The 12,735-nt window shown below is 42.4% G+C and overlaps 1 protein-coding gene across 1 annotated transcript in view; it reads left to right on the forward strand.

The window, feature by feature from the left end:
* Positions 1–8,824, forward strand: part of MRE11 (MRE11 homolog, double strand break repair nuclease) — a gene marked incomplete at its 3' end in the record, with an annotated part of 586,107 nt that extends 577,283 nt beyond the window's left edge. The window contains exons 19-20 of the mRNA XM_082248202.1: positions 8,307–8,397; positions 8,804–8,824. Of these exons, the coding sequence (XP_082104328.1) occupies positions 8,307–8,397; positions 8,804–8,824 (112 nt within the window). The remainder of the gene's footprint in view (positions 1–8,306; positions 8,398–8,803) is intronic.
* Between the last annotated feature and the right edge of the window lie 3,911 nt (positions 8,825–12,735).

The raw sequence follows: 12,735 nt of genomic DNA on the forward strand, positions 1-12,735 counted from the left end.
CAAGCTAGGGAGAAGAACTGCCCCTCCCCCTTCATCCTTTATTCACTAAGAAATCCAGACTAGAGAGAACCCCTTCCCCTCCATGCTGTGTTTTCTAATAAAAGGTAGGCCAAAAAGAAGAGCTGCCCCTCCCATCCATCCTGTGTCCACTATTTAAAGCCAGGCCAGCTGTGGTCGAGAATAGAGCCTGCCCCTGCCTTGCCATCCTGTGTTCACTAATGAGAGCTGGGCTAGCGAGAAGAGCTTCCCTCTCTTTCGTCTTTTTTACAGTAACGAGAGCCAGGCCAGATAGAAAAATTACCTCCATTTTGCATTTACTCATAAGAGGCACGTCAGAGGCCAGAGAAAAGAGCTGCCATTTCCGTACTTCATCCTGCTTTCACTAGTGATAGCCAGGCCATTAACCAAAGAGAAAATATACCCCCCCCCCAACCTCCATTTTATCTTAACTAATGAAAGCCAGGCTAGCACCTAGACTAGAGAAAAGAGCTGAGCTCCTTTCCATTATTATGTGTTAACTAATGAGAGCTATTCCAGAGTTGCCCCTACCAATCCATCATCTGTTCACTAATGAAACCAGAGAAAAAAATGCTGCCTCCCCATTCTTTGTTTACTAATAGGAGCCTGGTAAGGCAACCTAAAGAAGTCCTTCCCCTCCACTCCATCCCATGTTTAAGGATGCCCCTCCCCATCTATCCTATGTTCATTAAGAGCCAGGCCAGTGGTTCGGAGGTAGCTACCCCTGCCCCCATCCTGTATTCACTTAATAAAGTCAGGCCAGCTGTGGCCATGAGAAGAGCTGCCTCTCCCTCTGCCTCCTGTGTTCTCTAATAAGAGCCTGGCTAGAGAGAAGAGCTGCCCTTCTACCATCTTGTGTTTACTAATGAAAGCCAGGCCAAAGAGATGAGCTGCCCTACCTCTTCATCCTGTGTTCCCTAATAAGAACCAGACCAGCATACCAAGAGAGAACATGCTCCTGTACCTCCATTCGGTGTTCAGAGTCTGTAGTTGACTAAAAAATTTCCAGCAGACTCCCTCGACAAAGGTTATTGAACAGTCGACTTTTGTTGAACGGAGTGGGACTGAAAGGACCACCCACTGAGAAAATGATGTCTGGTTCATCAGGAACCAGCCAAAATGCACACAGTGTATGGCCAGCATTACAATCCGATCACATTTTATTTTTATTAATGTCTCTAGATTTGTCTAGATTCCATTTCTATATTTATTTCCAGGGCACTATTGTCACAGAGACAGAAAGTGATGGAAATACAAAATTTTACAGTTATCACCAAAACATTAAGTGAGGGGAAATCTTTACATGGGGACACCATTTCCAGTGACAGTTGTCTGAAAGGGAAAAGTCCCCTCAATGTGTAGAGATTCTCTCTTATGTCTTCTTGCATTTTCAGGACTGGAAGTGAAGGGAAATCTTCAGGAAAGCAACAAAGAAACTGACGGAAGTCAATCTCTCCCTACTCTGTTCAATAATTAAAAAAATATGTTTTGACTATGCATACACTTTAAGTGTTCAGCGCCAGAACTTTAGTGTCCCAATAAGCCTGTAAAATTAGGCTGCTAAATAGAAGGGCTATTTAGAAGGACGGGAGCCCCGAGCAAAGCCACGGAAGGCGGCGGGAGGGGGGGACATCCCCTCCCGCCCCCCCGGGTAACGATCGAGCGGCTCCCGAGCCGCATCGGTCGTTACCGACGGAAAGCCGACCGTCGGCTTCAAACCACAGTACCAGGATGATACCTCTAACTAGAGACATCATCCCGGTATAACCCCGCAAAGTGTACCGACGTACCGGTACGTTAGATTGCAGTAAGTGGTTAATGGGAAACCTGAGGCTGAGACTATAGCCACAACTGCCTGAATGAAATTACCTTTCACATCAGAGGTTCCCTCTTCACGTCAAGAGGTCCACTCCATTCACCATCACATCAGAGTCCCCGCTTCATGTTAGAGGTCCCCCTATATATGAGAGCCCTCATCACATTAAAGGTCCTCATAGCACATCAGAGTTCCCCCTATACATGAGAGCCCCCATCACATCAGAGTACCCCAGTGTCAGGGTCCTCCAACCAGAATCTACCCATCATCACAGAGTCCTCTCATCAAATTAAATTCCCCTAATCTACTCTATCACACAGCCCCCCCCCCCCAGCAGACAGTCCTTTGCCACAGGTCCCCTAATCACATTGCCCCCAAGCCAGAGTCCCCCAATTGAACAGTCCCTTCTTTACATCAGAGCCCCACCGCTTTGCTGCTGCAGTGAGGCAAGGGGTGGGGGTTGAAGCCAGTCAGGAGAAAGCAAGCTTCCATCCTCTCCTTGCCTTGCCTGCCTTGGATCAGTGTCATGTGTTGCCATGTTGTGGGTGGGCCAGCCGCCAACACTATAACAACAAAAGACCCCCCGCATCCAGCCCTAGAGCATTGTTGGTTGTTATGGTGCTGGCAACCAACCCCCTTACTCCATTGCAACTCCTTACGCTGATTTGGAGCAAATTGAATCCTGTGTTTGCCGTTGAGAAACACTGCAATAAGCAATAGATCCGAGAACCTCTGGCATAGCAGTCTCATAAGAAAGCCAATGTACAGTATATCCCCAACTCAGTGATGGTAGGTGAGGCTTCTAAAATGTAGCTTGATGTGCATTTGTTTAGGGCTGCAACTAACGATTATTTTCGTAATCGATTAGTTGGCCGATTATTATTTTGATTAATCGACTAATCGGATAATAACCTTAAAAGTGGGGTGTATAATTTAGTTAATATGTAAAGTTTTTAAAAAAAGCAATTCATTCTTAAATATCTATATGTAGTGTTAAATATAAATAATTAACTATATAGTTAGGGAGCAAAATCTCTAATCCACTCTGAGAATATCAGACAGAAGAGATATACTGTATATACTATTAGAGGTTGAATCTGGTAAATAACATCAGACTCAGAAATCACATTTTTTATTTCAAGAAAAAAAAAAATTATAGATGGTTTGGCCGTTTTTCAGACAGAACTGTAATATATGATGTATGACAGACTCCCTTGTCATAGGCCGGTGGCTTGATTAGATACCTGCTCCTGCTGTCACTTATGCGGGCCATTCAAAAACAATGTCTTTCTTCAAAAAATGTCAATTTTAAGAATGTTCGTCCGATTTTCTAATCGTTAGTGGGGTCAAATAGATGTTCGTTTTCAACCACAGTGATGGGAAGATTCGAAAGAGAAGAATAGAAAACTTCTTTGTCAAAGGAATTTTCAGACAGTGAATATGGTTTTCATTCAGAACTTACATTCATTTTAAAACTAATGTTAAAAGCTAGTTACATTTTCAAACGACATTCTTTCATTTAGCGAATGTACAATTATTATTATGTATGTATATTTTCATTCCGAAAATAGATGTGTATGGCCAGCATTAGACTCGGTTCACACCTGTGCAGCTTGCTTTTTATCCGTTTCTGCAGTGCTTTTGCTGTGTGTTTGCACACACGATTTTGCTGCGATTTGCAATTATGCTTTTTTTTGGCCAATTTGATGTTGGGCAGAATGAAAAACTCAACAAACATGTTATACTTACCTTCTCTCTGTACTCGTTTTGCACAGAGCAGTCCTGATTCTCATTTTCTGGGGTCTCCCTGACGCTTCTGGCTCCTCCTTCAGAGTGCCCCAATAACAAGCTTCAAAGTATAGTATAGAGTGCCCTATAGCAAGGTTAAAAAAAAAAAAACTTCTGCCTTTAGAACCACTTACTTCCTGTTCAGGACTACATGTCCCATGAGGCATTGCTTCTCACACATTCACAAGTTCTCACACAATTACTGTGACATGTATAGATGGTGTACTGAGCTGTATGTGTGCTTCACTGTGTCTTCTGATAAGTAAACAAATAATCCTTCTGTATGCAGGCCAACCAAACAGCTGGCCAACTAATTGATTATGAAAATAGTTGACAACTATTTTCATAATCGATTAGTTGTTTTGGCCCTACATTTGTTACAACTGATGGATACTATTTAATAAAAAAATTAAACCTTCATTTTGCCTCCTAGATAACTTCTGTAAGCCTAAATTAACAACTTGACATCTTTGGCAGATTCTGTTGCTGCTGAACTTGTGCATTATTTTGTTTTTAAACAAGGATTGGACAGGCTGAAATTAGTTCCTAATTTTACTGCAGAAGCTCGCAGATCAAGTGAATGTGAGTCTGAGATCAGATTCACTTGATCTGCACTTACCAGAGGTATAAAAGTGGAATATAAAGCAGCACAGGTAATTATCTGCAGGAAACATTACGCTGCTCTGTATCTCTAGCTATGCAGAAGCTCCTATGGGCAATAATTGAAGTTCTAATAATAGTACATTTCTGTTTCCCAACTGAAATGAATATTTATAAGTTATCTTAGGAATGCTTCATATATGTATAGAGTGGTCAACACATTACAGTGACTGTGTCGCCAATCTAGAGTGTCAAATAAAGCTGTTAGGTTGGCAAGATTATCTTGGACACTTTGTAGGTGACCTTGTTGGCACCCTTCCGCCCGACATCCTTCAACTGAAAACTTGAAGGAGTCGGGTGGAAAATTGTTGGCAAAACTGTGTCTGCATCAAACCAGATGCAGGCGCTGTTTGGTTACTTCCAGAGCCACTGTGTCGGCTGTCAGAATACAGTAGTCACAGCAGAAGATTGGCCTATATGCACCAGACCGCATGAATAGAGGGATCAGTTAGGGGAAAGAAATTTAGCCAGCCTAACCTTAAAAGAAGACTTCCATTTACTGCTGCCCGTGCCACCATATGCCACTCTGTTAATGACTCATCCCCCAAAGTCTACTGGTAAACCAATGCTTTTGGGAGTGTTGATCTCCTGTGTGTGTCCCCCCCCCCCCCAGTTCTTAGTGGTTCTTCAATGCCAATAGTTGCCTGGTTGTCATGGTCTCACTTTTGTTTTTTTGAAAAGCTGACCTAGAAGTATAAAGGCCAGGCGCCTTGACTTCACATACTGTATATGCCAGAGTTTCAGCCTGAGAATTATCATCTTCAATAATCAGAATGATCTTGAAGTGTGTAAATATACTCTGTGAAGATCCCCACACATTTACCTCCTTGAATTCTGTGACACGTAGTCACTATGCCTTGTGGGTAGGCACTATTGTGTCACACATTTCTCAGAGCCCACCTTTGGATCTACAGAGATACTGTGGGGAGGGGTTTCAGGAGGTGGAGTCAGTACAGGAATAACTGATCACAGACAGCAGAGTACCATGGGATATGTAGTCCTCAGAAATTGAAAGTAAACAGCAGGGGATAAGCATGCAGTGAATACAGGAAGTTGTGGAAAGAGATGGCCAGCAGACAGGCATCACTCACAACATGAAAGTAGATGTTTCAAGTAGGCTTATATTGGATTGTCAGATATAACTATTGTTTGTATTACAATCCTGATGTTATAAAATCAATGTGTATGCTGTGACAATAGAGCTCCTTTAACTACTTCCATACCGCTGAACATCATATGGCGTCATGGGCTTTCAGTGGAGATATCTGAACGATGCCTGCAGATGCAGGCATCGTCCACATATATTTTTTTCTGCCAGCGATTCCCCGCACAGTAAAAACAATCATAGCGGCAGTTCAGCCACTTGATTGTTTTTTCAGGCGGTGGGAGGGGACGCCCCACCTCCCTCCAGTGCTTCCACCGGCTCACCTGTGCGATCGGCGAGCCAGAGAAGGAATCCGCCAGTGGCGGAAGTTTACCATAGAGCTGAGTGAGGACCAGACGGTCCCTGGTCATCTCTGTGACTCTCGGAGGCCGGGCGTGACGTTATGACGTCATGTCCAGCCCCAGATGTTGTAAACACTGCTGTGTGTTCGGCTGGAAAGCCTGAGATTGTTTTTGTATTTTTTTTATATATATTTTGCCTAGAGAGATCTGAGCCTAGAGGAAAGATCTAGGGACTTATAGACCCCAGATCTCTCCATAAAGAAGACCTGTCATGCCCTATTCCTATTACAAAGGATGTTTACATTCCTTGTAATGGGAATAAAAGTGATCAAAAAAATCTAATTTAAATGGAAAGTGTAAAAATCAAAAAAATTCAAATAAAATAATAAAAAAAAAAAAAATTAAAGCACTGCTGTCCCCTCGCGCTGGCACGCAGAAGTGAACGCAAACGTAGGTTGTGTCCGCATGTGTAAACGACGTTCAAACCACACATGTGAGGTATTGATGCGAGCGTTCCTGTAAAACATTTTCATGTGTAGCCTATGGAGATTTTTAAGTTTTGAAGTTTGAAATACTGAAATAAAAAAGTTTTTTTAATTCATGAAAAATTGCAGCGCAAATACCGTGTGACATAAAAAATTGCAATCACCGCCATTTTATTCTCTGGGGTCTCTGCTAAAAATATCTATACACTGAACAAAATTATAAACGCAACACTTTTTTGTTTTTGCCCCCATTTATCATGAGCTGAACTCAAAGATCTAAGACTTTTTCTATGTACACAAAAGGCCTATTTCTCTCAAATATTGTTCACAAATCTGTCTAAATCTGTGTTAGTGAGCACTTCTCCGAGATAATCCATCCTCCTCACAGGTGTGGCATATCAAGATGCTGATTAGACAGCATGATTATGGCACAGATGTGCCTTAGGTAATTCTAAAATGTACAGTTTTATCACACAGCACAATGCCACAGATGTCGCAAGTTTTGAGGGAGCGTGCAATGGGCATGCTGACTGCAGGAATGTCCACCAAAGCTGTTGCCCATGAACTGAATGTTCTTTTCTCTACATAAGCCTTCTCCAAAGGTGTTTCAGAGAATTTTGGCAGTTCATCCAACCAGCCTCACAACCGCAGACCATGTGTAACCACAACAGCCCAGGACCTCCACATCCAGCATCTTCACCTCCAAGATCATCTGAGACCAGCCACCCGGACAGCTGCTGCAACAATTGGTTCACATAACCAAAGGATTTCTGCACAAACTGTCAGAAACCGTCTCAGGGAAGCTCATTTGCATGCTCTTAGTCCTCATCGGGGTCTTGACCTGACTGCAGTTCGTTGTCGTAACCAACTTGAGTGGGCAAATGCTCACATTCGATGGCATCTGGCACTTTGGAGAGGTGTTCCCTTTACGGATGAATCCCAGTTTTCACTGTACAGGTCAGATGACAGTCAGCATGTATGGCTTCATGTGGGTGAGCGGTTTGCTGATGTCAGTGTTGTGGATCGAGTGGCCCATGGTGGCGGCGGTGTTATGGTATGGGCAGACGTATGTTGGAAATTGAACACAGGTGCATTTTATCGATGGCATTTTGAATGTACAGAGATACCGTGACGAGATCCTGAGGCCCATTGTTGTGCCAATCATCCACGACCATCACCTCATGTTGCAGCATGATAATGCACAGCCCCATGTTGCAAGGATCTGTACACAATTCCTGGAAGCTGAAAACATCTCAGTTCTTGGCCAGCATTCTCACCGGATATGTCACCCATTGAGCATGTTTTGTATGCTCTGGATCTGCGTATACGACAGCGTGTTGCAAGTCCTGCCAATATCCAGCAACTTCGCACAGCCATTGAGGAGTGGACCAACATTCCACAGGCCACAATCCACAACCTAATCAACTCTTTTAGAAGGAGATGTGTTGCACTACGTGAGGCAAATTGCGGTCACACCAGATACTGACTGGTTTCCGGACCACCCCCAATACAGTAAAACTGCACATTTTAGAGTGGGCTTTATTGTGGCCAGCCTAAGGCACACCTGTGCGATAATCATGCTGTCTAATCAGCATCTTGATGTGCCACACCTGTGAGGTGGATGGATTATCTCGGCAAAGGAGAAGTGCTCACTAACACAGATTTAGACAGATTTGTGAACAATATTTGAGAGAAATAGGCCTTTTGTGTACATAGAAAAAGTCTTAGATCTTTGTTCAGCTCATGAAAAATGGGGGCAAAAACAAAAGTGTTGAGTTTATAATTTTGTTCAGTGTATAATTTTTGGGGGTTCGGAGTCATTTTCTGGGAAAAAAAAAATTATTTTTACATGTAGGAGAGGAATGCCGGAATTCGTCCGGAATGGAAGCGGTTAAGAAAATGGCAGGATTCTTGTATGAAAGTATTTCAAGAATAAGCTATTTTGTTCCGATATTTAGCAGTCCGCTTCACTGTATAGAGAGCATCTGGTAGCTATGGCAATCAAAAACTTCTATAGAAAATGTTATGGAAGATATGCATCTTGCTTTAATAATATAAAACTGTGCTTTGTTCTATTGTTGTTTTATATACAGAGCTGTCAGCACCTCTTCCAGCTTCAGCAAGAAAAGCTCCCAGAGCCAGTCATCACGAGACCCCTTCTTTATGGATGATGATGATGATGAGGTGAGATACAGCTCTATTAGGCCTCATGCTACTGCTGCTCCTAAACTTATGTTTTTGTGGGTTTTAAACTTTTTTTTTTCTGTCCTTGAACTCCCCTCTACGTTATCCTATGTGTCCATGCACACATAGATGTTTACAGCTGTTTAGTAGATGAGTTTCGGGAGACGTTTTCTGAACACCCTAGAATTTTGTTCAGAAGAGGGAATTTTGACTACAAAAAAACGCTACTAAACTCTAGGCACGTTTAGCATTTCAGCATTTATTAATTTTAATTGGCAGAATAAATTACAATTCTGGCCAACAAATAAACACTAAAACACCAAACGCTGCTAAACTCGCCAAAACTGGTTTGTAAAAAAACACGGTTTAGGTGATTTTTTTTTAAACTTGATTTTTCTCCTGTCAGGAGAAACAGTGTTTAGAGTAAACCAGAGTGCATGAGACCTTACTTGCCGTAAAAGTATATCCAGAGATGTGTAATAAGGCAAAGATCAATGTGCTGGTTGCTTAGCAAAGGAAATCCAGCAGCACAATCAAATTGTAGCGTCATTTTGAATATGAGCATCAATCCCATATTACCAATAATATGGCAACATGTCAGAGCAGTCCACCAGAGACGATTTAAAAAAATGTTTTGCACACATGATAAAATACACATACCGTATATAAATATACTTACTGTGTGTGTATATATATATATATATATATATATATATATATATATATATATATATATATATGGGATAGCAGTTAACACCTCTGCCCTGGAACACTGGGGTTCAAAACCTGGGTAGGGCACCATCTGCCTGGAGTTTGAATGTTCTACCTGTGCTTGCAGCAAACTCCAAAGACATGTAAGCCATCCACTGACCCCCCTTACAGTGCATCCGGAAAGTATTCACAGTGCTTCACTTTTTCTACATTTTGTTATGTTACAGCCTTATTCAAAAATTGATTCAATTAATTATTTTCCTCAAAATTCTACAAATACCCCATATAGACAATGTGAAAGAAGTTTGTTTGAAATCTTTGCAACTTTATTAAAAATAAAAAACGAAAAAAACACATGTACATGTATTCACAGCCTTTGGCAATACAATCAAAATTTTGCTCAGGTGCATCCTGTTTTCCCTGATCATCTTTGAGATGTTTCTACAGCTTGATTGGAGTCCACCTGTGGTAAATTCAGTTGATTGGACATGATTTGGAAAGGCGCACACCTGTCTATATAAGGTCCTACAGTTAACAGTGCACGTCAGTGCACAAACCAAGCCATGAAGTCCAAGGAATTGTCGGCAGGCCTCTGAGACAGGATTGTATCCAGGTACAGATCTGGATAAGGGTACAGAAAAATGTCTGCAGCATTGAAGGTCCCAGAGATTAGTGGCCTCCATCATGCATAAATAGAAGAAGTTTGAAACCACCAGGATTCTTCCTAGAGCGGGCCGCCCTGAAAAACTGAGCGATCAGGGGAGAAGGACCTTAGTCAGGGAGGTGACCAAGAACCAAATGTTCACTCTGACAGAGCTCCAGCATTTCTCTGTGGAAAGAGGAGAACCTTACAGAAGAACAACCATCTCTGCAGCATTCTACCAATCAGGCCTGTACGGTAGAGTGGCCAACACAGAATCCACTCCTCAGTAAAGGAGGCACCTGAAGGATCCTCAGACCATGAGAAACAAAATTCTCTGGTCTGGTGAAACAAAGATTGAACTCTTTGGCCTGGATGGCAAGCATCATGTCTGGAGGAAACCAGGCATTGATCATCACCTGGCCAATACCATCCCTAAAGTGAAGCATGGTGGTGGCAGCATCATGCTGTGGGGATGTTTTTCAGCGGCAGGAACGGGAGACTAATCAGGGTCGAGGGAAAGATGAATGCAGCAATGTACAGGGAAATCCTTTATAAAAATCTGTTCAGGACCTCAGACTGGGGCGAACATTCATCTTCCAACAGGACAACGACCCTAAGCACACAGCCACGATAACAAGGGAGTGGCTACAGGACAACTCTGTGAATGTCCTTGAGTGGCCCAACCAGAGCCCGGACTTGAACCAGATTGCACATTTCTGGAGAGATCTGAAAATGGCTGTGCACCGACCTCCCCATCCAACCTTTTGGTGCTTGAGAGGTTCTGCAAAGAAGAATGGGAGAAACTGCCCAAAAATATGTGTGCCAAGCTTGTAGCATCATACTCAAAAAGACTTGAGGCTGTAATTGGTGCCAAAGGTGCTTAAACAAAGTATTGAGCAAAGGCTATAAATACTTATGTACATGGGATTTTTTTGTTTTTTTATTTTAAATAAATTTGAAAAGGTTTCAAACAAACTTTTTGCACATTGTCATTATGGGGAATTATGGTTTGTAGAAATTTGAGAAAAATAATTAATTTAATCAATTTTGGAATATGGCTGTAACATAAAATGTGGAAAAAGTGAAGGGCTGTGAATACTTTCCAGATGCACTGACCTCACCTGCACACCACAAAAGCTCCCGACTTTACATGCGCTCTGTTATATTTCCTTTCCCCTGTGCAGCCTGGTGCTGAGTTTCTTTGTCAGCCACCTGGGAAGCTAACATGTCACTCTCCCGGTCACATGGCAGTGCACAGGCCTAGCAATTAGCTGCTAGGCTCAAGCACCATTACAGGGGAGCAGCTTACATGCTCTCCTAAACCTGGTAGTGCCCGTTGTTTATGGCAAGTGTGGGGGGGGCGAGGACCTACAAAGTCCTCGCTCCCTCATAATGGACCCTGCAAAGGCAAGCTGATAGTGTGTCTTTGATGTGTGTAGATGCATTTCAACCACTTTAGTTCTGCGCTATAGCCAAAAGACGGCTACAGCACTGTACTATAGTTCTGGGAGGACGTCCATAGACCTCCTCCTGGGCCGTGCATCGGCCGTGCTCACAGCTGATCACATGTACACAGACTTGCCGATTATCGCCAGTATTTTTCTCACATGCTGTGTCTGTGTGAGGAAAATAATGCCAATAACTGGCAAAGCTGTCAGCACACTGTTTACACTGATAATCACGGCACTGATCATTAGTGCCCTGATTATCAGTGCAGAGCTATATCAGTGCCCATCAGGGCAGCCTCATCAGCGCACATCAGTGAATAAAAAAAAAAAATAACTTATTTGCAAAATCAGAAATGTATTTTTTTTTTTTTTTTTTTTTTAATTTTTGGTCTTTTTTCATTTGTTTAGCAAAACATATAAACCCAGTGGTGATTAAATACCACCAAATGAAAGCTCTATCTGTCTCAAAAAAAATTATAAAAATTTTCATTTGGGTACAGTGTTGCATGACCACGCAATTCTCATTCAAATTCTGACAGCACTGAAAGCTGAAAATTGGCCTGGACATGAAGGAGGTGAAAGTGCCCAGTATTGAAAAAAGAATAAAAAAAGGGCTCAGTTGAGAGACAGCTGAGCCCAAGGAGGTGGACTTTAAGGGCACATGAACGATAGACTTAGATGTCAGAAATTTGTATAAAATCTTCGTGTCTGCAATCAGTCCTGACAAACCATTCTGTGAAACGCGTTGACTTTCAAGCAGACACATTCTCTAACATTGACGCTATGTTTTTACAGTTTATTCATGTGTGAACGCATGTTCAGTATCTAGTGATATATGATATTTTGTATAAGGCTCACCTTCCTATTGGGTTGTGTTTAATTTTGAGTTCTTTTATATTTTTTGTTTTAATGAAATTTAATAAATGTGAATTTTATACAAATTTCTGACATCTAAGTCTATCCTTCATGTGCCCTTAAAGTCGACCTCCTTGGGCTCAGTTGTCTGTCAACTGAGCCCTTTTTTTCTTCTTTTTTTTTGACTATTACTGGGATGATGGCACTTTCTTGTTAGCTCATCTTTTTTGCCCAGTATTGAAGTGCTTAAAAGCAGTGGCATGTGTTTTTGCCATGAGTTGAAATGTGTTTTCTCTATCGCTCATTGACAGACGTAGTCTTCTTGATTCTCAAGAGCTGGGTTATGTTGTCTCCGCAGGAGTAGGACTAGGCAGAATGACAAAACGTTCTGGCTCCACCCTAGGGGGCAGTCCCTGAGGGTATATCCTCCCTCTCTCTGCTACAGGGAATCAGTTTTTTTCTGTCTAGTCAGGAGTAAGGACCTAAGTTCCTTGCTGGGATCTTTTGGTCCTGGCAAGACTTTTTTTCTTTAAGAAAAAGACATTTTTTAGGTAGTTTTCTCCAGTGTTTTTTTCCTGTGAGATCTTCAAGCAAAAATGCCGGACTGGGCGACACTTGTGGTCACCCCAGCCGGCCTACGAGCGCGTGCAGACCAGGCATTGCGCTTGGTCGGCCGCGACA

This window comes from Pelophylax lessonae, assembly GCF_965119305.1.
Source record: "Pelophylax lessonae genome assembly, chromosome: 2".
In the NCBI taxonomy this organism is placed as follows: domain Eukaryota; kingdom Metazoa; phylum Chordata; class Amphibia; order Anura; family Ranidae; genus Pelophylax; species Pelophylax lessonae.